The 24,998-nt window shown below is 55.0% G+C and overlaps 1 protein-coding gene across 2 annotated transcripts in view; it reads right to left on the bottom strand.

Annotated features, from left to right (window-relative positions):
* Positions 1-24,998, bottom strand: part of ATP1A3 (ATPase Na+/K+ transporting subunit alpha 3) — a 54,823-nt gene that overhangs the window by 8,042 nt on the left and 21,783 nt on the right. For both annotated transcript variants that reach the window (XM_077789801.2, XM_077789802.2), the window contains exons 8-18: positions 24,394-24,662; positions 21,325-21,523; positions 19,648-19,757; positions 17,552-17,686; positions 15,723-15,915; positions 13,218-13,393; positions 11,462-11,598; positions 8,718-8,868; positions 6,398-6,566; positions 4,737-4,891; positions 3,111-3,234 (exon numbers count right to left, since the gene is read on the bottom strand). In XM_077789801.2, coding sequence (XP_077645927.1) covers positions 3,111-3,234; positions 4,737-4,891; positions 6,398-6,566; positions 8,718-8,868; positions 11,462-11,598; positions 13,218-13,393; positions 15,723-15,915; positions 17,552-17,686; positions 19,648-19,757; positions 21,325-21,523; positions 24,394-24,662 — 1,818 coding nt within the window. The remainder of the gene's footprint in view (positions 1-3,110; positions 3,235-4,736; positions 4,892-6,397; positions 6,567-8,717; positions 8,869-11,461; positions 11,599-13,217; positions 13,394-15,722; positions 15,916-17,551; positions 17,687-19,647; positions 19,758-21,324; positions 21,524-24,393; positions 24,663-24,998) is intronic.

The raw sequence follows: 24,998 nt of genomic DNA, 5'->3' as shown, positions 1-24,998 counted from the left end.
GGGAGTCACCAGGACCCAGCAGGAGCCACCGGCACCCAGCGGGAGCCACCGGCACCCAACGGGAGTCACTGGGACCCAATGGGAGTCACCGGGACCCAACGGGAGTCACCGGGACCCAATGGGAGTCACCGGGAGTCACCAGGACCCAGCGGGAGCCACCGGCACCCAACGGGAGTCACCGGGACCCAATGGGAGTCACCGGGACCCAATGGGAGTCACCGGGACCCAATGGGAGCCACCGGCACCCAATGGGAGCCACCGGCACCCAACGGGAGTCACCGGCACCCAATGGGAGTCACCGGGACCCAATGGGAGTCACTGGGAGCCAATGGGAGTCACTGGGACCCAATGGGAGTCACTGGGAGCCAATGGGAGTCACCGGGACCCAATGGGAGTCACTGGGACCCAATGGGAGCCACCGGGACCCAACAGGAGCCACCGGCACCCAATGGGAGCCACCGGCACCCAATGGGAGTCACCGGCACCCAACGGGAGCCACCGGCATCCAACGGGAGTCACTGGGACCCAATGGGAGCCACCGGCACCCAATGGGAGTCACCAGGAGTCACTGGCACCCGGCGGGAGCCACCGGCACCCAATGGGAGTCACCGGGAGTCACCAGGACCCAGCAGGAGCCACCAGCACCCAATGGGAGTCACCAGGAGTCACTGGGACGCAATGGGAGTCACCGGGAGCCACCGGCACCCAACGGGAGCCACCAGGAGTCACCAGGACCCAGTGGGAGTCACCGGGACTTGGCAGGATTCACCGGCACCCAACGGGAGTCACTGGCACGCAACGGGAGTCACCGGCACCCAGCGGGAGTCACCAGGACCCGGTGGGACACAAGGGGACCACTCGTTGACCCAGAATGACCCAGAATGACGCAAACTGACCCCAAAATGACCCAGAATGACCAGTGAGTGACCCCTGAGTGACCCCGAGTGACCACTGACCGATCTGGCCGTAGGCCATGCTGATGAGTGACCCCGAATGACCCCAAATGACCAGTGAGTGCCCACTGACCGATCTGGCCGTAGGCCATGCTGATGAGTGACCCTGAATGACCCCGAGTGACCCCGAGTGCCCACTGACCGATCTGGCCGTAGGCCATGCTGATGAGTGACCCCGAATGACCCCTGAGTGACCCCAAATGACCAGTGAGTGACCCCTGAGTGACCCCGAGTGCCCACTGACCGATCTGGCCGTAGGCCATGCTGATGAGTGACCCTGAATGACCCCAAATGACCAGTGAATGACCCCAAATGACCAGTGAGTGACCAGTGAGTGACCCCTGAGTGACCCCGAGTGCCCACTGACCGATCTGGCCGTAGGCCATGCTGATGAGTGACCCTGAATGACCCCAAATGACCCCGAGTGACCAGTGAGTGCCCACTGACCGATCTGGCCGTAGGCCATGCTGATGAGTGACCCCGAATGACCCCGAGTGACCAGTGAGTGACCACTGACCGATCTGGCCGTAGGCCATGCTGATGAGTGACCCCAAATGACCCCAAATGACCAGTGAGTGACCCCTGAGTGACCAGTGAGTGCCCACTGACCGATCTGGCCGTAGGCCATGCTGATGAGTGACCCCGAATGACCCCAAATGACCAGTGAGTGACCCCTGAGTGACCAGTGAGTGACCCTGAGTGACCCCGAGTGCCCACTGACCGATCTGGCCGTAGGCCATGCTGATGAGTGACCCCGAATGACCCCAAATGACCAGTGAGTGACCCCGAGTGACCCCGAGTGCCCACTGACCGATCTGGCCGTAGGCCATGCTGATGAGTGACCCTGAATGACCCCAAATGACCAGTGAGTGACCGGTGAGTGCCCACTGACCGATCTGGCCGTAGGCCATGCTGATGAGTGACCCCGAATGACCCCGAGTGACCGCTGAGTGGCCACTGACCGATCTGGCCGTAGGCCATGCTGATGAGTGACCCCGAATGACCCCGAGTGACCAGTGAGTGCCCACTGACCGATCTGGCCGTAGGCCATGCTGATGAGTGACCCCAAATGACCCCAAATGACCAGTGAGTGACCCCGAGTGACCAGTGAGTGGCCACTGACCGATCTGGCCGTAGGCCATGCTGATGAGTGACCCTGAATGACCCCAAATGACCAGTGAGTGACCCCTGAGTGACCAGTGAGTGCCCACTGACCGATCTGGCCGTAGGCCATGCTGATGAGTGACCCTGAATGACCCCAAATGACCAGTGAATGACCCCAAATGACCAGTGAGTGACCCCGAGTGACCAGTGAGTGCCCACTGACCGATCTGGCCGTAGGCCATGCTGAGTGACCCCGAATGACCCCGAGTGACCAGTGAGTGCCCACTGACCGATCTGGCCGTAGGCCATGCTGATGAGTGACCCTGAATGACCCCAAATGACCAGTGAGTGACCCCTGAGTGACCAGTGAGTGCCCACTGACCGATCTGGCCGTAGGCCATGCTGATGAGTGACCCTGAATGACCCCAAATGACCCCAAATGACCAGTGAGTGACCCCGAATGACCAGTGAGTGCCCACTGACCGATCTGGCCGTAGGCCATGCTGAGTGACCCCGAATGACCCCGAGTGACCAGTGAGTGCCCACTGACCGATCTGGCCGTAGGCCATGCTGATGAGTGACCCCGAATGCCCCCTGAGTGACCCCAAATGACCAGTGAGTGACCCCTGAGTGACCCCCGAGTGACCGGTGAGTGCCCACTGACCGATCTGGCCGTAGGCCATGCTGAGTGACCCCGAATGACCCCGAGTGACCAGTGAGTGCCCACTGACCGATCTGGCCGTAGGCCATGCTGAGTGACCCTGAATGACCCCAAATGACCAGTGAATGACCCCGAGTGACCGCTGAGTGCCCACTGACCGATCTGGCCGTAGGCCATGCTGATGAGTGACCATGAATGACCCCAAATGACCAGTGAGTGACCCCCGAGTGACCCCGAGTGGCCACTGACCGATCTGGCCGTAGGCCATGCTGATGAGTGACCCCAAATGACCCTGAGTGACCCCAAATGACCAGTGAGTGACCCTGAGTGACCCCTGAGTGACCCCAAATGACCAGTGAGTGACCCCTGAGTGACCCCGAGTGCCCACTGACCGATCTGGCCATAGGCCATGCTGATGAGCCGCTCGTTGACCAGCTTGTCGCTGCGCGGGTTCCTCGGCTGCCGTTTCATGATGTCGCTCTCGGCCGCCTCGTAGGCCAGGGAGATGGCGGGGACCTGGGGCGCCCCGAAAACGGAGGGTCACCCCAAAAACGGGACCCACCCCAAAAATGGAGGGTCACCCCAAAAACGGGACCCACCCCAAAAATGGGAGAGTCATCCCAAAAACGGGACCCACCCCAAAAACGGAGGGTCACCCTAAAAACGGGACCCACCTCAAAAATGGGAGAGTCATCCCAAAAACGGGAACCACCCCAAAAACGGAGGGTCACCCCAAAAACGGAGGGTTACCCCAAAAGTGGGAGGGTCACCCCAAAAACGGGAGGGTCACCCCAAAAGTGGGACCCACCCCAAAAACGGGACCCACCCCAAAAACGGGAACCACCCCAAAAACGGAGGGTCACCCCAAAAACGGGACTCACCCCAAAAACGAGACCCACCCCAAAAACGGGAACCACCCCAAAAACGGGACTCACCCTAAAAGTGGGACTCACCCCAAAAACAGGACCCACCCCAAAAACGGGAGGGTCACCCCAAAAATGGGACTCACCCCAAAAACGGGAGGGTGACCCTAAAAATGTGGGGGGCACTGCAAAAGTCTGGGGATCCCTGAGGGGGTTTTGGGGTGGGTTTGGGGTTTCTGGGGAGGATTTTGGTGTTTTGGGGTGGGTTTGGGGTCCCTGAGGGGGTTTTGGGGTCTCTGGGGTTGATTTGGGGTTTTTGGGGTGGATTTTGGGGTTTTTGGGGTGGATTTGGGTTTGGGATGGGTTTGGAGTTCTGGGCTGGATTTTGGGGTGGATTTTGGGGTTTTTGGGTGGATTTGGGTTTGGGATGGGTTTGGAGTTCTGGGCTGGATTTTGGGGTGGATTTTGTGGTTTTTGGGTGGATTTGGGGTGGATTTTGGGGTGGATTTGGGTTTGGGATGGGTTTGGAGTTCTGGGCTGGATTTTGGGGTGGATTTTGTGGTTTTTGGGTGGATTTGGGGTGGGTTTTGGGGTGGATTTGGGTTTGGGATGGGTTTGGAGTTCTGGGCTGGATTTGGGCTGGATTTTGGGGTGGATTTTGGGGTTTTTGGGTGGATTTGGGGTGGATTTTGGGGTGGATTTGGGTTTGGGATGGGTTTGGAGTTCTGGGCTGGATTTTGGGGTGGATTTTGGGGTGGATTTTGGGGTTTTTGGGTGGATTTGGGGTGGGTTTTGGGGTGGATTTGGGTTTGGGATGGGTTTGGAGTTCTGGGCTGGATTTGGGCTGGATTTTGGGGTTTTTGGGTGGATTTGGGGTGGATTTTGGGGTGGATTTGGGTTTGGGATGGGTTTGGAGTTCTGGGCTGGATTTTGGGGTGGATTTTGGGGGTTTTGGGTGGATTTGGGGTGGATTTTGGGGTGGATTTGGGTTTGGGATGGGTTTGGAGTTCTGGGCTGGATTTGGGCTGGATTTTGGGGTTTTGGGTGGATTTGGGGTGGGTTTTGGGGTGGATTTGGGTTTGGGATGGGTTTGGAGTTCTGGGCTGGATTTGGGCTGGATTTTGGGGTGGATTTTGGGGTTTTTGGGCCCCTCACCATGTCGGTGCCCAGGTCGATGCAGAGGATGGTGATGGTGCCCAGCGGCAGCGGGATGTTGGCCATGATGAAGAGCAGGAACGGGGTGATCTCGGGGATGTTGCTGGTCAGCGTGTAGGCGATCGACTTCTTCAGGTTGTCGAAGATCAGCCGCCCTGGGGGGACGCCCAAATGTCCCCAGAGTGTCCCCAAAGTGTCCCCAGCCCCCCCAGCGTCCCAAAATTGTCCTCAGTGTCCCCAATCCCCCCCAAAGTGTCCCCAGTGTCCTCAATGTCCCCAAAATCCCCCCAAAGTGTCCCCGATGTCCCCAATGTCTCCAATCTCCCAGTCCCCCCAATGTCCCCAAAACGTCCAAATGTCCCCAATCCCCCAATGTCCCCAAAATGTCCCCAAGTCCCCTCAAATTGTCCCCAATGCCCCCAAACCTCCCAAATTTCCCCAATCCCCCAATTCCCCCAATCCCCACAAAGTGTTCTAAATCCCCCAATGCCCCCAATGTCCCCAAATTGTCCCAAATCTCCCCAATGCCCTCAAATACCCCCAAATTTCCCCAAATCCCCCCAAATTGTCCCCAATCCCCCCAATGTCCCCAAAGTCCCCAATGCCCCAATCCCCCATTCCTCCCAAATTTCCCCAATCTGTCCCAAATCCCCCCAATCCCCCAATGTCCCAAATGTCCCCAAATTGTCCCCAGATCCCCCCAAAGTGTCCCAAATCCCCCCGATGTCCCCCAATCCCCCAATCCCCCAATCCCCCCGATGTCCCCGAAGTCCCCAATCCCCCATTCCCCCCAAATTTCCCCAATCCCCCCAAATTGTCCCCAAATCCCCCAATCCCCCCCAATGTCCCCAAATTGACCCCAGATCCCCCCAATCCCCAATGTCCCCAATGTCCCCAATGTCCCCAAATTGTCCCCAGATCCCCCAATCCCCCAATCCCCCCAAAGTCCCCAATCCCCCATTCCTCCCAAATTTCCCCAATCCCCCCAAAGTGTCCCAAATCCCCCCAATCCCCCAATATCCCCAATCCCCCCGATGTCCCCAAATTGTCCCCAGATCCCCCAATCCCCCGATGTCCCCAAATCCCCCCAATCCCCCAATATCCCCAATCCCCCCGATGTCCCCAAAGTCCCCAATCCCCCATTCCCCCCAAATTTCCCCAATCCCCCCAAAGTGTCCCAAATCCCCCCAATCCCCAATGTCCCCAATCCCCCCGATGTCCCCAAATTGTTCCAAATCTCCCCAATCCCCCATTCCTCCCAAATTTCCCCAATCCCCCCAAAGTGTCCCAAATCCCCCAATCCCCCCGATGTCCCCAAATTGTCCCCAATCCCCCATTCCTCCCAAATTTCCCCAATCCCCCCAAAGTCCCCAATCCCCCCAAAGTGTCCCAAATCCCCCCAATCCCCCAATATCCCCAATGTCCCCAAATTGTCCCCAATGCCCCAATCCCCCATTCCCCCCAAATTTCCCCAATCCCCCCAAAGTGTCCCCAATCCCCCCAATGTCCCCAATCCCCCCGATGTCCCCAGATCCCCCAATCCCCCGATGTCCCCAAAGTCCCCAATTTCCCCATTCCTCCCAAATTTCCCCAATCCCCCCAAAGTGTCCCAAATCCCCCAATCCCCCGATGTCCCCACGCCGCCCCCAGCCCCGCCGGACCCTCCTCGACGCCGGTGACGATGGAGGCGAAGTTGTCGTCCAGCAGGATCATGTCGGCCGCCTGCTTGGACACGTCGGAGCCGGCGATGCCCATGGCCACGCCGATGTCGGCCTTCTTCAGCGCCGGCGAGTCGTTGACGCCGTCGCCCGTCACCGCCACGATGGCGCCCTGCGGCCGAAACGGGGCGAAAAAGGGAAAAAACGGGAAAAAACGGGAAAAAACGGGGAAAAAACGGGAAAAAACGGGGAAAAAACGGGGAAAAACGGGGAAAAAAGTCACAAATTTGGTGAAAATCGGGTGAAAAACGGCCGAGAAATGGGGGAAATTGGGGCTGGGGACGTTGGAGATTTTTGGGGAATTTTTCAGGAATTTTTGGGGAATTTTTCAGGAATTTTGGAGGGATTTGGGGGATTTTTTTTTTTTATTTTGGGGGATTTTTGGGACATTTGGGGGTGCTGGGGCCGTGGCCACGCCGATGTCGATGGCGCCCGGCGCACGGCGGGGACGTTTGGGGGGATTTGGGGGATTTTGGGATTTGGGGACGTTTGGGGGGATTTGGGGGATTTTGGGATTTGGGGACGTTTGGGGGGATTTGGGGGATTTTGGGGGATTTGGGGACGTTTGGGATTTGGGGACATCAGGGGACTGGGGACATCGATGTGTGTTGGGGGCAGTTTTGGGGTCCTGGGACAAATTTTGGGCTCCCAGGGGTAGTTTTTGGGGTTTTGGGGTCCCGGGGGCAGTTTTTGGGTTCCTGGGGGAATTTTTGGGTTCCTGGGGCACGTTTTGGGTTTCCAGAGGTTGTTTTTGGGGTTTTGGGGTCCCGGCTCTGTTTTTGGTGTCCTGGATCCATTTTTGGGTTCCCGGCTCAGTTTTTGGGGTCCCGGCTCCATTTTTGGGTTTCCAGAGGCTGTTTTTGGGATTTTGGGGTGCCGGCTCCATTTCTGGGATCTCAGCTCTGTTTTTGGGTTCCCGGCTCCATTTTTGGGGTCCCATTTCCTTTTTTGGGTTCCCGGCTCCATTTTTGGGGTTTGGGGTCTGTTTTTGGGTTCCCGGCTCTGTTTTTGGGGTTTGGGCTCTGTTTTTGGGGTTTGGGGTCTGTTTTTGGGGTTTGGGGTCTGTTTTTGGGGTTTGGGGTCTGGTTTTGGGTTCCCGGCTCTGTTTTTGGGGTTTGGGGTCTGTTTTTGGTGTCCCGGCTCTGTTTTTGGGTTCCCGGCTCAATTTCTGGGTTCCCGGCTCAGTTTTTGGGGTTTGGGGTCTTTTTTTGGGTTCATGGCTCTGTTTTTGGGTTCCCGGCTCAGTTTTTGGGTTCCCGGCTCAGTTTTTGGGTTCCCGGCTCCATTTTTGGGTTCCCGGCTCTGTTTTTGGGGTTTGGGGTCTGTTTTTGGGTTCCCGGGTCTGTTTTTGGGGTTTGGGGTCTGTTTTTGGGTTCCCGGGTCTGTTTTTGGGTTCCCGGCTCCATTTTTGGGTTCCCGGCTCCATTTTTGGGTTCCCGGCTCTGTTTTTGGGGTTTGGGGTCTGTTTTTGGGTTCCCGTGTCTGTTTTTGGGTTCCCGGCTCAGTTTTTGGGGTTTGGGGTCTGTTTTTGGGTTCCCGGCTCTGGTTTTGGGGTTTGGGGTCTGTTTTTGGGTTCCCGGCTCCATTTTTGGGGTTTGGGGTCTGTTTTTGGGTTCCCGACTCTGTTTTTGGTTTCCCGGCTCAGTTTTTGGGTTCCCGGGTTTGTTTTTGGGTTCCCGGCTCAGTTTTTGGGGTTTGGGGTCTGTTTTTGGTGTCCCAGCTCCGTTTTTGGGTTCCCGGCTCTGGTTTTGGGTTCCCGGCTCCATTTTTGGGGTTTGGGGTCTGGTTTTGGGTTCCTGGCTCTGGTTTTGGGGTTTGGGGTCTGTTTTTGGGTTCATGGCTCCGTTTTTGGTGTCCCAGCTCTGTTTTTGGGTTCCCGGCTCTGTTTTTGGGTTTTGGGGTCTGTTTTTGGTGTCCCAGCTCTGTTTTTGGGGTTTGGGGTCTGTTTTTGGTGTCCCAGCTCTGTTTTTGGGGTTTGGGGTCTGGTTTTGGGTTCCCGGCTCCATTTTTGGGATTTGGGGTCTGTTTTTGGTGTCCCAGCTCTGTTTTTGGGTTCCCGGCTCTGTTTTTGGGTTTTGGGGTCTGTTTTTGGGTTCCCGGCTCCATTTTTGGGGTTTGGGGTCTGTTTTTGGGTTTCGGGGTCTGTTTCTGGGTTCCCGGCTCCGTTTTTGGGGTTTGGGGTCTGGTTTTGGTGTCCCAGCTCTGTTTTTGGGCTCCCGGCTCTGTTTTTGGGCTCCCGGCTCCGTTTTTGGGGTGCCCCCACCTGTCTCTGGCAGCCCTCGACGATGATCAGCTTCTGCTGGGGGGACGTGCGGGCGAAGACGATCTCGGTGTGGTTCTGCAGGATCTCGTCGATCTGCTCCGAGCTCATGTCCTTCAGGTCCGTGCCGTGGATCACGCACGCCTTGGCGTCCCTGCGACCCGAAATCCCCGGAATTGTACCCAAAAACGGCTCAGAAATCCCCAAATCCCCGGAATCGCACCCAAAAACGGCTCAGAAATCCCAAAATCCCCGGAATCGCACCCAAAAACGGCTCAGAAATCCCAAAAACCCCGGAATCGCACCCAAAAACGGCTCAGAAATCCCAAAAACCCCAGAATCGCACCCAAAAACGGCTCAGAAATCCCAAAAACCCCGGAATCGCACTCAAAAAAGGCTCAGGAATCCCAAAAACCCTGGAATCGCACCCAAAAATGGCTCAGAAATCCCCAAAAACCCCGGAATCGCACCCAAAAATGGCTCAGGAATCCCAAAAACCCCAGAATCGCACCCAAAAATGGCTCAGGAATCCCAAAATCTCCGGAATCGCACCCAAAAACGGCTCAGAAATCCCAAAAACCCCAGAATCGCACCCAAAAACGGCTCAGAAATCCCAAAAACCCCAGAATCGCACCCAAAAACGGCTCAGGAATCCCCAAATCCCCAGAATCGCACCCAAAAACGGCTCAGGAATCCCCAAATCCCCGGAATCGCACCCAAAAATGGCTCAGGAATCCCCAAATCCCCAGAATCGCACCCAAAAGCGGCTCAGGAATCCCCAAATCCCCGGAATCGCACCCAAAAACGGCTCAGGAATCCCCAAATCCCCGGAATTGTACCCAAAAACGGCTCAGGAATCCCCAAATCCCCGGAATCGCACCCAAAAACGGCTCAGGAATCCCCAAAAACCCCGGAATCGCACCCAAAAACAGCTCAGGAATCCCGAAAACCCCAGAATCGCACCCAAAAACGGCTCAGAAATCCCAAAAACCCTGGAATCGCACCCAAAAACGGCTCAGGAATCCCCAAATCCCCGGAATCGCACCCAAAAACGGCTCAGGAATCCCCAAATCCCCGGAATTGCACCCAAAAATGGCTCAGGAATCCCCAAATCCCCGGAATCGCACCCAAAAATGGCTCAGGAATCCCAAAAACCCCGGAATCGCACCCAAAAACGGCTCAGAAATCCCAAAAACTCCGGAATCGCACCCAAAAACGGCTCAGGAATCCCCAAATCCCCGGAATCGCACCCAAAAACGGCTCAGGAATCCCCAAATCCCCGGAATCGCACCCAAAAACAGCTCAGGAATCCCCAAATCCCCGGAATCGCACCCAAAAATGGCTCAGGAATCCCAAAAACCCCGGAATCGCACCCAAAAATGGCTCAGAAATCCCAAAAACCCCGGAATCGCACCCAAAAACGGCTCAGGAATCCCCAAATCCCCGGAATCGCACCCAAAAACGGCTCAGGAATCCCCAAATCCCCGGAATCGCACCCAAAAATGGCTCAGGAATCCCAAAAACCCCGGAACCGCACCCAAAAGCGACTTGGAAACTCCAAAAATTGCACAGGAACCCCAAAAATGGCTCTGAAACCCCGAAAATGTCTCTGAGACCCCACCTGGGGCTCACCTGGGGCTCCCAAATCTCACCTGGGGCTCACCTGGGGCTCACCTGGCTGGCCTGGGGCTCACCTGGGGCTCCCCAAATCTCACCTGGGGCTCACCTGGGGCTCCCCAAATCTCACCTGGGGCTCCCCAAATCTCACCTGGAGCTCACCTGGCTGATCTGGGGCTCACCTGGGGCTCCCAAATCTCACCTGGGGCTCACCTGGGGCTCCCCAAATCTCACCTGGGGCTCCCCAAATTTCACCTGGGGCTCACCTGGGTCTCCCAAATCTCACCTGGGGTTCACCTGGGTCTCCCAAATCTCACCTGGAGCTCACCTGGCTGATCTGGGGCTCACCTGGGGCTCCCAAATCTCACCTGGGGCTCACCTGGGGCTCCCCAGATCTCACCTGGGGCTCACCTGGGGTTCACCTGGCTGATCTGGGGCTCACCTGGGGCTCACCTGGCTGGCCTGGGGCTCACCTGGGGCTCCCAAATCTCACCTGGGGCTCACCTGGGGTTCCCCAAATCTCACCTGGGGCTCACCTGGGGCTCCCCAAATCTCACCTGGGGCTCATCTGGGGTTCACCTGGCTGACCTGGGGCTCACCTGGGGCTCCCCAAATCTCACCTGGGGCTCACCTGGGGCTCACCTGGGGCTCACCTGGGGCTCCCAAATCTCACCTGGGGCTCACCTGGGGCTCCCAAATCTCACCTGGGGCTCCCCAAATCTCACCTGGGGCTCACCTGGGGCTCACCTGGCTGGCCTGGGGCTCCCCAAATCTCACCTGGAGCTCACCTGGGGCTCCCCAAATCTCACCTGGGGCTCCAAATCTCACCTGGGGCTCACCTGGGGCTCCCCAAATCTCACCTGGGGCTCACCTGGCTGACCTGGGGCTCACCTGGGGCTCACCTGGCTGGCCTGGGGCTCACCTGGGGCTCCCAAATATCACCTGGAGCTCACCTGGATGACCTGGGGCTCACCTGGAGCTCACCTGGCTGACCTGGGGCTCACCTGGGGCTCCCCAAATCTCACCTGGGGCTCACCTGGCTGACCTGGGGCTCCCCAAATCTCACCTGGGGCTCCCCAGATCTCACCTGGGGCTCACCTGGGGCTCCCCAGATCTCACCTGGGGCTCACCTGGGGTTCACCTGGCTGACGGGGATGTTGAGGCGCGCCGCGATGTCCTCCACGGTCTCGTTGCCCTCGGAGATGATCCCCACGCCCTTGGCGATGGCCTTGGCCGTGATGGGGTGGTCACCGGTCACCATGATCACCTGCGGGGGGTTTTGGGGAGGATTTGGGGTTTTTGGGAGGATTTGGGGTTTTGGGGGAGGATTTGGGGGTTTTGGTGGAAGATTTTGGGGTTTTTGGGGAAGATTTTGGGGTTTTGGGTACCCAAAGTGCCAACAGCAGAAGGACAGGGTGGAGAAGCTCAGGGGGAATTTGGGGGGGATTTGAGGATCCCGAGGGGAATTTGTGGGGGGTCTGAGATGTCTGGGAGATTTGGGAGGGGGTCCTGAGAGGGTCAGGGAGAGATTTTGGGGTTTTGGGGAGGATTTGGGGGTGATTTGGGGGGTTTTGGGTATGGAAAATGCTGACAGCAGCGGGACGGGACAGGGAAGCTCAGGGGGAATTTGGGGGGGATTCGGGGGTCCCAGCAGGGATTTGGGGGGGCAGTTTGGGGGTCCCGGGGGTCTGAGAGATTTGGGAGGGGGTCTTGAGGGTGTCTGGGAGAGATTTTGGGGTTTTTGGGGAAGATTTTGGGGGTTTTGGGTACAGAAAATGCCGACAGCAGAAGAACAGGGCAGGGAAGTTCAGGGGGAATTTGGGGGGATTTGGGGGTCCCGGGGGGGGATTTGGGGGTCCCGGGGGGGATTCTGGGGGTGGTTTGGGGGTCTGAGATGTCTGGGAGATTTTGGGAGGTGGTCCTGAGAGGGTCAGGGAGAGATTTTGGGGTTTTGGGGGAGGATTTTGGGGTTTTCAGGGAAGATTTTGGGGGTTTTGGGTACCCAAAGTGCCGACAGCAGAGGCACAGGGCAGGAAAGCTCTGGGGAAATTCGGGGAGGATTTTGGGGTGCCAGCAGGGATTTGGGGAGGCAGTTTGGGGGTCCCGGGGGTCTGGGAGATTTGAGAGGTGGTCTTGAGGGTGTCTGGGAGAGATTTTGGGGTTTTGGGGAAGATTTTGGGGGTTTTGGGTACCCAAAGTGCCGACAGCAGAGGCACAGGGCAGGGAAGCTCAGGGGGAATTTGGGGAGGATTTTGGGGTGCCAGCAGGGATTTGGGGGGGCAATTTGGGGGTCCCGGGGGTCTGGGAGATTTGAGAGGGGGTCTTGAGGGTCTCTGGGAGAGATTTTGGGGTTTTCAGGGAAGATTTTGGGGGTTTTGGGTACCCAAAGTGCCGACAGCAGAGGCACAGGGCAGGGAAGCTCAGGGGGAATTTGGGGAGGATTTTGGGGTGCCAGCAGGGATTTGGGGGGGCAATTTGGGGGTCCCGGGGGTCTGGGAGATTTGAGAGGGGGTCTTGAGGGTCTCTGGGAGAGATTTTGGGGTTTTCAGGGAAGATTTTGGGGGTTTTGGGTACCCAAAGTGCCGACAGCAGCGGGACAGGGCAGGGAAGCTCAGGGGGAATTCGGGGAGGATTTGGGGGTGCCAGCAGGGATTTGGGGGGGAAGTTTGGGGGTCCCGGGGGTCTGGGAGATTTGAGAGGTGGTCTTGAGGGTCTCTGGGAGAGATTTTGGGGTTTTTGGGGAAGATTTTGGGCGTTTTGGGTACCCAAAGTGCTGACAGCAGCGGGACAGGGCAGGGAAGCTCAGGGGGAATTTGGGGAGGATTTGGGGGTCCCGGGGGGGACTTGGGGGTCCGGGGGGACCCGGGGGCGGTTCGGGGGTCCCACCTTGATGCCGGCGCTGCGGCACTTGCCGACGGCGTCGGGCACGGCGGCGCGGGGCGGGTCGATCATGGACATGAGCCCCACGAAGCAGAGGTTGTCGGTGGCGAAGTTGACGTCGTCGCAGTCGAAGGCGAAGCCCTTGGGGTATTGCTCCTCGGGCAGGTAGAAGTGGCAGAAACCTGCCAAAATCACCCAGAAATCACCCCAAAAATCCTCTGTGGAGGCACGGAAAAACCCCGAAATCCTGGAGTCCCCAAATCCCCCAAAATCCCCCCAAAATCACCCAAAAATCACCCCAAAATCATCCAGAAATCACCCCAAAAATCCTCTCTGGAGGCACAGAAAAACCCCGAAATCCTGGAGTCCCCAAATCCCCCCAAATCACCCCAAAATCACCCAGAAATCACCCCAAAAATCCTCTCTGGAGGCACGGAAAAACCCCGAAATCCTGGAGTCACCAAATCCCCCAAAATCCCCCCAAAATCCCCCCAAAATCCCCCCAAAATCACCCCAAAAATCCTCTGTGGAGGCACGGAAAAACCCCGAAATCCTGGAGTCCCCAAGTCCCCCCAAATCACCCCAAAATCACCCCAAAAATCCTCTGTGGAGGCACGGAAAAACCCCGAAATCCTGGAGTCCCCAAGTCCCCCCAAATCACCCCAAAATCACCCCAAAAATCCTCTGTGGAGGCACGGAAATACCCCGAAATCCTGGAGTCCCCAAGTCCCCCAAAATCCCCCTTAAATCAACCCAAAATCACCCCAAAAACCACCCCAAAAATCACCCCAAAATCACCCAAAAATCACCACAAAAAACTTCAAAAAAAAGCAAAAAACGCTAAAAATGTAAAAAAATTCCAAAAAACCCCAAAACGGCGGGAATTTCCCCCAAAATCTGACCGAGGACTCTTTCCCCCAGCCCGCCCAGCTCCAGGTAGGCGTTCTGGAAGGCCTCCTTCATCCAACCTCCAAAAACACCCCACAAAACCCCCAAAAAACCACCAAAAATCACCCGAAAATGGTAAAAATCAGCAAAAAACCCCAAAATCGTGGGAATTTCCCCCAAAATCTGACCGAGGACTCTTTCCCCCAGCCCGCCCAGCTCCAGGTAGGCGTTCTGGAAGGCCTCCTTCATCCAACCTCCAAAAACACCCCACAAAACCCCCAAAAAACCCCAAAAACCACCAAAAATCACCCGAAAATGGTAAAAATCAGCAAAAAACCCCAAAATCGTGGGAATTTCCCCCAAAATCTGACCGAGGACTCTTTCCCCCAGCCCGCCCAGCTCCAGGTAGGCGTTCTGGAAGGCCTCCTTCATCCAACCTCCAAAACACCCCAAAAAACCCCAAAAAACCACCAAAAATCACCCGAAAATGGTAAAAATCAGCAAAAAACCCCAAAATCGTGGGAATTTCCCCCAAAATCTGACCGAGGACTCTTTCCCCCAGCCCGCCCAGCTCCAGGTAGGCGTTCTGGAAGGCCTCCTTCATCCAACCTCCAAAAACACCCCACAAAACCCCCAAAAAAACCCAAAAAACCACCAAAAATCACCCAGAAATGGTAAAAATCAGCAAAAAACCCCAAAATCGTGGGAATTTCGCCCAAAATCTGACCGAGGACTCTTTCGCCCAGCCCGCCCAGCTCCAGGTAGGCGTTCTGGAAGGCCTCCTTCATCCAACCTCCCAAAACACCCCACAAAACCCCCAAAAAACCCCAAAAACCACCAAAAATCACCCGAAAATGGTAAAAATCACCAAAAAACCCCAAAATCGTGGGAATTTCCCCCAAAATCTGACCGAGGACGCGCTCCCCCAGCCCGCCCAGCTCCAGGTAGGCGTTCTGGAAGGCCTCCTTCATCCAACCTCCAAAAACACCCCACAAAACCCCCAAAAAACCCCAAAAACCACCAAAAATCACCCGAAAATGGTAAAAATCACCAAAAACCCCCAAAACGGTGGGAATTTCCCCCAAAATCTGACCGAGGACGCGCTCGCCCAGCCCGCCCAGCTCCAGGTAGGCGTTCTGGAAGGCCTCCTTCATCCAACCTCCAAAAACACCCCACAAAACCCCCAAAAAACCCCAAAAATCACCCGAAAATGGTAAAAATCACCAAAAAACCCCAAAATCGTGGGAATTTCCCCCAAAATCTGACCGAGGACGCGCTCGCCCAGCCCGCCCAGCTCCAGGTAGGCGTTCTGGAAGGCCTCCTTCATCCAACCTCCAAAAACACCCCACAAAACCCCCAAAAAACCCCAAAAACCACCAAAAATCACCCAAAAATGGTAAAAACCACCAAAAAACCCCAAAATCGTGGGAATTTCCCCCAAAATCTGACCGAGGACGCGCTCCCCCAGCCCGCCCAGCTCCAGGTAGGCGTTCTGGAAGGCCTCCTTCATCCAACCTCCAAACACACCCCACAAAACCCCCAAAAAACCACCAAAAATCACCCGAAAATGGTAAAAATCAGCAAAAAAACCCAAAATCGTGGGAATTTCCCCCAAAATCTGACCGAGGACTCTTTCCCCCAGCCCGCCCAGCTCCAGGTAGGCGTTCTGGAAGGCCTCCTTCATCTCCTCGTCCAGTGGCTGCTCCTTGCCCTGCAGCAGGATGGTGGAGCAGCGGTCCAGGATTCGCTCGGGCGCGCCCTTCATCACCAGCAGGTACCGGTTGTCGTTGGGGTCCTCGGTCTCGTGGATGGAGAGCTGGGGTGAAAAACGGCGATTTTGGGTTTTTGTGAATTTCGGGGATTTTCGGGATGTTCCTCGTGGGGGGTTCAGGGCACCCGGGTGGGGAAAATATGGAGTTTTAGTGGAATAAATTGAATTTTTGGGGTATTTTTAAAGGGGTCGTTTGGGGTGCTCGGTCTCGTGGATGGAGATTTGGGGTGAAAAATGGGGGTTTTGGGGTTTTCAGGTTCCTCTGCGGGTTTTTGGGTTCCTGTCGGGATTTTTGGGTGGTTTTTTGGGTGTTTTTGGGTATTTTGGGGGGTTTTTGGGGTACCTGGTACTTGTTGGTGGAGTTGAAGGGGATTTCATCCCATTTTTGGGGGATTTTTGGGTGTTTTTGGGTGTTTTGGGTATTTTGGGGGGGTTTTTGGGGTACCTGGTACTTGTTGGTGGAGTTGAAGGAGATCTTGGCCTATTTTTGGGATTTTTGGGTGTTTTTCAGGTTTCTCTGGGGGTTTTTGGGTTCCCATGAGGATTTTTGGGTTCTCATCAGGATTTTGGTTTTTTTTCAGGTTCCCCTGGGGGTTTTGGGGTTCCTATTGGGATTTTTGGGTTCTCATCGGGTTTTTTTGGTGTTTTTTGGGGGTTTTTTGGGGGGTTTTGGGTGTTTTTGGTATTTTTGGTGTTTTTTGGGTGGTTTTGTGTGTTTTTGGTGATTTTTGGGTGTTTTTTGGGTGTTTTTTGGGGGTTTTGGGGTACCTGGTACTTGTTGGTGGAGTTGAAGGAGATCTCGGCCCATTTTTGGGGATTTTTGGGTGGTTTTTGGGTGGTTTTGGGTGTTTTTGAGGTTTTTTGGGGTACCTGGTACTTGTTGGTGGAGTTGAGGGGGATCTCAGGCCATTTTGGGATTTTTGGGTGGTTTTTGGGGGGTTTTTGGGTGGTTTTGGTGGGTTTTGGGTGTTTTTTGGGGGTTTTTGGGTTCCCATGAGGATTTTTGGGTTCTCATCAGGATTTTTGGTTTTTTTCAGGTTCCCCTAGCATTTTTTGGGTTCCCCTGGGTTTTTTTGGGTTCCCCTGGGGGTTTTTGGGTTCCTATTGGGATTTTTGGGTTCTCATCGGGGTTTTTTGGTGGTTTTTGGGTGTTTTTTGGGTGTTTTTTGGGGGTTTTTGGGTACCTGGTACTTGTTGGTGGAGTTGAGGGGGATCTCAGGCCATTTTGGGATTTTTGGGTGGTTTTTGGGGGTTTTTTGGGGTTTTTTGGGTGTTTTTGGTGTTTTTGGGGTGTTTTTTGGGGGTTTTTGGGTACCTGGTACTTGTTGGTGGAGTTGAAGGGGATCTCGGTCCATTTTGGGATTTTTGGGTGGTTTTTGGGGGTTTTTTGGGGGTTTTTGGGTTTTTTGGTGTTTTTGGGGTGTTTTTTGGATGGTTTTGGGGTGGTTTTGGTGGGTTTTGGGTGTTTTTTGGGTGTTTTTTGGGGGTTTTTGGGTACCTGGTACTTGTTGGTGGAGTTGAAGGGGATCTCGGTCCATTTTGGGATTTTTGGGTGGTTTTTGGGGGTTTTTTGGGGGGTTTTGGGTGTTTTTGGTGTTTTGGGGTGTTTTTTGGATGGTTTTGGGGTGGTTTTGGTGGGTTTTGGGTGTTTTTTGGGTGTTTTTGGGGGGTTTTTGGGTACCTGGTACTTGTTGGTGGAGTTGAAGGGGATCTCGGCCACTTTCTTGTTGCGCTCCCGCATGACCTTGACGGAGCCCGAGGAGAGCTCGATGCACTTGAGCAGCGCCGACTCGGAGGCGTCGCCGGCCACGTCGCGCTGGGACCCAAAATGCGCAGTTTGTCACCCAAAATCCAGAATTTGTCACCCAAAATCCAGAATTTGTCACCCAAAATCCAGAATTTGTGACCCAAAATGCGCAGTTTGTCACCCAAAATCCAGAATTTGTCACCCAAAATCCAGAATTTGTGACCCAAAATATGCAATTTGTCACCCAAAATACGGAATTTGTCACCCAAAATATGCAATTTTTGACCCAAAATCCAGAATTTGTGACACAAAATGCGGAGTTTGTCACCCAAAATCCAGAATTTGTCACCCAAAATCCAGAATTTGTCACCCAAAATCCAGAATTTGTGACCCAAAATCCAGAATTTGTGACCCAAAATACAGAATTTGTCACCCAAAATATGCAATTTGTCACCCAAAATCCAGAATTTGTCACCCAAAATATGCAATTTGTGACCCAAAATACGGAATTTGTGACCCAAAATGTGCAGTTTGTCACCCAAAATCCAGAATTTGTGACCCAAAATCCAGAATTTGTGACCCAAAATCCAGAATTTGTCACCCAAAATATGCAATTCATGACCCAAAATACGGAATTTGTGACCCAAAATATGCAATTTGTGACCCAAAATCCAGAATTTGTGACCCAAAATGTGCAGTTTGTGACCCAAAATCCAGAATTTGTGACCCAAAATGTGCAGTTTGTCACCCAAAATCCAGAATTTGTCACCCAAAATATGCAATTTGTGACACAAAATCCAGAATTTGTCACCCAAAATCCAGAATTTATGACCCAAAATATGCAATTCGTGACCCAAAATTCAGAATTTGTGACCCAAAATATTCAATTTGTGACCCAAAATACAGAATTTGTGACCCAAAATATGCAATTTGTGACCCAAAATGCGGAGTTTGTGACCCAAAATATGCAATTTGTGACCCAAAATACGCAATTTGTGACCCAAAATACGCAATTTGTGACCCAAAATGTGGAGTTTGTGACCCAAAATACGCAATTTGTGACCCAAAATACGAAGTTTGTGACCCAAAATACAGAATTTGTGACCCAAAATCTGGAAACCAGAAATTTGTGGTTTGTGCCTCAAAATTCAAGAATTCCAAAATCCCCTCAACAAAAACCCCACCCCATCCCTCAAAAATCCCAATAAAACCCAAAAAACCCCAAAAAATCCCAAAAAATAAAATAAAAAAAAAATCCCCCAAAATAACCCCAAAAAAATCCCCCCCAAAAATCCCAAAAACATCCCAAAAAACCCCCAAAAAATCCCAAAAAAATCCCCCAAAAAATCCCAAAAAAATCCCAAAAAAATCCCAAAAAAATCCCCCAAAATAACCCCAAAAAATCAAAAAAAAATCCCAAAGAAATCCCCCAAAATATCCCCAAAAACTCCCCCCCAAAGAAAGAATCCCCAAAAAACCCCAAAAAATCTCCAAAAATCCCCAAAAAATCCCAAAAAGTCCCCAAAAAATCCCCCAAAATATCCCCAAAAACTCCCCCCCAAAAAAAAACCCCAAAACACCCCAAAAAATCCCCAAAAAACCCCAAAAAAATCCCAAAAAATCCCAAAAAAATCCCCCAAAATAACCCCAAAAAAAACCCAAAAAAATCCCCCAAAATAACCCCAAAAAAATCCCCCAAAATAACCCCAAAAAAATTTCCCAAAATAACCCCAAAAAATCCCAAAAAAATCCCCAAAAACCCCCAAAAAATCCCAAAAAAATCCCAAAAAAATCCCAAAAAATCCCAAAAAAATCCCCCAAAATAACCCCAAAAAACCCAAAAAAATCCCCAAAAAATCCCCAAAAAATCCCCAAAAAATCCCCAAAAAAACCCAAAAAATCCCCAAAAAATCCCCAAAAAATCCCAAAAAAATCCCCAAAAAACCCAAAAAAATCCCCAAAAAATCCCAACAAAATCCCCAAAAATTCCCAAAATCCCAAATCCCCAGAATTCCACGCGCCCCGCGCACCTTGAGGATGGGCACGTTCTCCTGGCCGCCCTTGAAGACGGCGCGGTTGCAGAGCCCGGCGATGTGGCTCAGCGCCACCCACGTGGGCGAGCTCTTGTCGAACGCCGTGCCTGCGGGACCCGTTCGGACCCGTTCGGACCCGTTCGGACCGGTTCGGACCGGTTCAGACCGGTTTGGACCCGTTCGGACCCGTTCGGACCGGTTTGGACCGGTTTGGACCGGTTCGGATCGGTTCAGACCCGTTCGGACCCGTTCGGACCCGTTCGGACCCGTTCGGACCGGTTCAGACCGGTTCGGACCAGTTTGGACCCGTTCGGACCGGTTCGGCCGGTTCAGACCGGTTCGGACCCGTTCGGACCAGTTCGGACCGGTTCGGACCAGTACAGATCGGTACGGACCGGTTCGGTGAAGTTTCCAGCCCCAAACTGCCCCCAAATCACCCCAAAACTCCCCAAAACTCCCCAAAATGCCCCAAAACTCCCCAAATCTCCCCAAATCGCCACAAAACTCCCCAAAACGCCCCAAAACTCTCCAGAACTCCCCAAACTGCCCCCAAATCACCGCAAAACTCCCTAAAACTCCCCAAACTGCCCCAAAACTACCCAGAACTCCCCAAACTGCCCCAAAACTCCCCAGAACTCCCCAAATCACCACAAAACTCCCCAAAACATCCCAAAACTCCCCAAACTGCCTCAGAACTCCCCAAAACTCCCCAAATCACCCCAAAACTCCCCAAAATGCCCTGAAACTCCCCAAAACTCCCCAAAACACCCCAAAACTCCCCAAAACTCCCCAAAATGCCCTGAAACTCCCCAAAACTCCCCAAAATGCCCCAAAACTCCCCAAACTGCACCGAATTCCCATCCTCCTCACCCTCCTCTCCTGCCCAGTCCCTCCCAGTCCATCCCAGTCCATCCCAGTCCCTCCCAGTCCCTCCCAGTTCCCTCCCAGTTCCCTCCCAGTCCCTCCCAGTCCCTCCCAGTCCCTCCCAGTTCCCTCCCAGTCCCTCCCAGTCCATCCCAGTTCCCTCCCAGTCCCTCCCAGTTCCCTCCCAGTCCCTCCCAGTCCCTCCCAGTCCCTCCCAGTCCCTCCCAGTGGCTCCCAGTCCCTCCCAGTCCATCCCAGTCCATCCCAGTCCATCCCAGTTCCCTCCCAGTTCCCTCCCAGTCCCTCCCAGTCCCTCCCAGTTCCCTCCCAGTCCCTCCCAGTCACTCCCAGTCCCTCCCAGTTCCCTCCCAGTCCCTCCCAGTTCCCTCCCAGTCCCTCCCAGTTCCCTCCCAGTCCCTCCCAGTCCCTCCCAGTTCCCACCCAGTTCCCTCCCAGTCCCTCCCAGTCCCTCCCAGTTCCCTCCCAGTCCCTCCCAGTGGCTCCCAGTCCCTCCCAGTCCATCCCAGTCCCTCCCAGTCCCTCCCATTTCCCTCCCAGTCCCTCCCAGTCCCTCCCAGTTCCCTCCCAGTTCCCTCCCAGTCCCTCCCAGTCCCTCCCAGTCCCTCCCAGTCCCTCCCAGTCCCTCTCAGCGCCCCCAAAACTCCCTCAGTTCACCCTCCAAGGCCCCAAAACACCCCAAAATGCCCCCAAAACCTCCCCATTTTCCCCTCCCAGTCCCTCCCAGTCCCTCCCAGTCCCTCCCAGTCCCTCCCAGTGGCTCCCAGTCCCTCCCAGTCCGGCCCCGCGCACCAGACTGGTCCTCGGTGGTGTCGGCCTCGTGGATCTGGTTGTCGAACCACATGTGGGCCACGGTCATGCGGTTCTGGGTGAGGGTCCCGGTCTTGTCGGAGCAGATGGTGGAGGTGGAGCCCAGCGTCTCCACGGCCTCCAGGTTCTTCACCAGGCAGTTCTTCCGGGCCATGCGCTTGGCCGTCAGCGTCAGGCACACCTGGGGGTCCCAAACGGGGCTGGGGTCCCAAATGGGTCTGGGGGATTCGTTCTGGGGAGCCCAAAAATCCCGGAGAAATTCGCCCAAAATTTGGGTGAAAACACCTTGAGGAGCCATCGGTAGAGGGACACCTGGATTCTGGAGTTTGTGGGTTGTGGAGGGACCACAAATGGGTCTGGGGTCTCAAACGGGGCTGGGGTACCAAATGGGTCTGGGGGATTCGTTCTGGGGAGCCCAAAAATCCCGGAGAAATTCGCCCAAAATTTGGGTGAAAACACCTTGAGGAGCCATCGGTAGAGGGACACCTGGATTCTGGAGTTTGTGGGTTCTGGAGGGTCCCAAATGGGTCTGGGGGGTCCCAAATGGGTCTCAAATGGGTCTGGGGTCCCAAACGGGGCTGGGGTCCCAAATGGGTCTGGGGGATTTGTTCTGGGGAGCCCAAAAATCCCGGAGAAATTCGCCCAAAATTTGGGTGAAAATACCTTGAGGAGCCATCGGTAGAGGGACACCTGAATTCTGGAGTCTGTGGGTTCTGGAGGGTCCCCAAATGGGTCTGGGGGGTCCCAAATGGGGCTGGGGTCCCAAATGGGTCTGGGGGATTTGTTCTGGGGGTGGGTGCAGCGAAAATCCCAAAAATCCCGGAGAAATTCGCCCAAAATTTGGGTGAAAACACCTTGAGGAGCCATCGGTAGAGGGACACCTGAATTCTGGAGTCTGTGGGTTCTGGAGGGTCCCCAAATGGGTCTGGGGTCCCAAATGGGTCTGGGGGATTCAGTTCTGGGGGTGGGTGCAGCGAAAATCCCAAAAATCCCGGAGAAATTTGCCCAAAATTTGGGTGAAAACACCTTGAGGAGCCATCGGTAGAGGGACACCTGGATTCTGGAGTCTGTGGGTTCTGGAGGGACCACAAATGGGTCTCGGGGGTCCCAAATGGGTCTGGGGTCTCAAATGGGTCTGGGGGATTTGTTCTGGGGGTGGGTGCAGCGAAAATCCCAAAAATCCCGGAGAAATTCGCCCAAAATTTGGGTGAAAACACCTTGAGGCGCCATCGGTAGAGGGACACCTGAATTCTGGAGTTTGTGGGTTCTGGAGGGTCTCAAATGGGCCTGGGGGGTCCCAAATGGGTCTGGGGGGTCCCAAATGGGTCTGGGGGGTCCCAAATGGGTCTGGGGGATTCGTTTTGGAGATCCCAAAAATCCCGGAGAAATTTGCCCAAAAATTGGGGCTGAAGGCACCTTGAGGAACCTTCGGTAGAAGAATCTCCATATTCTGGGATTTTGGGTTTTTTGGGGGAGATTTTGGGGTTTGGGGGTTTTTTGAGGGTTCTGGAGGGTCCCAAATGGGTCTGGGGTCCCAAATGGGTCTGGGGGATTCAGTTCTGGGGGTGGGTGCAGCGAAAATCCCAAAAATCCCGGAGAAATTCGCCCAAAATTGGGGCTGAAGGCGCCTTGAGGAACCTTTGGTAGAGGGATCTCCAAATTCTGGGGTTTTGGGGATTTTGGGGGATTTTGGTTTTTTAGGGTTTTTTGGGGGGGATTTTGGGGGTTTTGAGGTTTTTTGTGGGTTCTGGAGGGTCCCAAATGGGTCTGGGGGCTCTGGGGGCTTTGGTTTGAGGGATGTGGACCCAAAAATCCCCTCAAAAATGGCTCCAGTTCCTTGGCCGGTCACTCCCAGTCCCTCCCAGTCCCTCCCAGTTTGTTCCCAGTCCCTCCCAGTTTGTTCCCAGTCCCTCCCAGTTTGTTCCCAGTCCCTCCCAGTCCATCCCAGTCCCCAATATCTCTGTCCCAGTCCCTCCCAGTTTGCTCCCAGTCTATGCCAGTTTGTTCCCAGTCCCTCCCAGTCCATCCCAGTCCATCCCAGTCCATCCCAGTCCCCAATATCTCCATCCCAGTCCATCCCAGTCCATCCCAGTCCATCCCAGTCCCCAATATCTCTGTCCCAGTCCATCCCAGTCCATCCCAGTCCATTCCAGTCCATCCCAGTCCCTCCCAGTCCATCCCAGTCCATCCCAGTCCCCAATATCTCCATCCCAGTCCATCCCAGTCTCCGATATCTCCATCCCAGTCCATCCCAGTCCCTCCCAGTCCCCAATATCTCCATCCCAGTCCATCCCAGTCCATCCCAGTCCATCCCAGTCCCTCCCAGTCCATCCCAGTCCATCCCAGTCCATCCCAGTCCCCAATATCTCCATCCCAGTCCATCCCAGTCCCTCCCAGTCCATCCCAATCCCCAATATCTCCATCCCAGTCCATCCCAGTCCATCCCAGTCCATCCCAGTCCATCCCAATCCCCGATATCACCCTCCCAGTCTCTCCCAGTCCCTCCCAGTCCCCGATATCTCCATCCCAGTCCCCCCCAGTCCATCCCAGTCCCTCCCAGTCCCCAATATCTCCATCCCAGTCCATCCCAGTCCCTCCCAGTCCATCCCAGTCCATCCCAGTCCCCAATATCTCCGTCCCAGTCCATCCCAGTCCCCAATATCTCCGTCCCAGTCCATCCCAGTCCCCAATATCTCCCTCCCAGTCCCTCCCAGTCCCTCCCAGTCCATCCCAGTCCATCCCAATCCCCAATATCTCCATCCCAGTCCCCCCCAGTCCATCCCAGTCCCCAATATCTCCATCCCAGTCCCTCCCAGTCCCCGATATCTCCCTCCCAGTCCATCCCAGTCCCCAATATCTCCATCCCAGTCCCTCCCAGTCCCCGATATCTCCCTCCCAGTCCATCCCAGTCCCCAATATCTCCATCCCAGTCCATCCCAGTCTCCGATATCTCCCTCCCAGTCCCTCCCAGTCCCCAATATCTCCATCCCAGTCCATCCCAATCCCCAATATCTCCATCCCAGTCCCCCCCAGTCTGCCCCAGCCGCTCACGGTGACGGTGGCCAGCAGCCCCTCGGGCACGTTGGCCACGATGATGCCGATGAGGAAGATGACGGCCTCGAGCCAGGTGTAGCCGAGGATGAGGGAGAGGATGAAGAAGGAGATGCCGAGGAAGACGGCGACGCCGGTGATCAGCTGGATGAAGTGCTCGATCTCCACCGCGATCGGCGTCTTGCCCACCTCCAGCCCCGAGGCCAGCGTGGCGATGCGGCCCATCACCGTGCGGTCGCCCGTGGCGATCACCACGCCGCGCGCCGTGCCTGGGAACGGGGCGAAAAACGGGGAAAATGGGAAAAAATGGGGGAAAAGTGAGAAAATGGCACCAAAATGGCCCAAAACTGCCCAAAATGGACTCAAAATGGCCCCAAAATGGCCCCAAAATGGGGTCAGTGACCCCATCACCGTGCGGTCGCCCGTGGCGATCACCACGCCGCGCGCCGTGCCTGGGAATGGGCCGAAAAACGGGGAAAATGGGAAAAAATGGGGGAAAAGTGAGAAAATGGCACCCAAATGGCCCAAAACTGCCCAAAATGGACCCAAAATGGCCCCAAAATGGGGTCAGTGACCCCATCACCGTGCGGTCGCCCGTGGCGATC

The sequence above is a fragment of the Lonchura striata genome, chromosome 33, assembly GCF_050655825.1.
Source record: "Lonchura striata isolate lonStrDom1 chromosome 33, ASM5065582v1, whole genome shotgun sequence".
Taxonomy (NCBI): domain Eukaryota; kingdom Metazoa; phylum Chordata; class Aves; order Passeriformes; family Estrildidae; genus Lonchura; species Lonchura striata.
The sequence above is the reverse complement of the archived record's forward strand: the minus strand, read 5'-3'. Positions and strand labels throughout refer to the sequence as shown.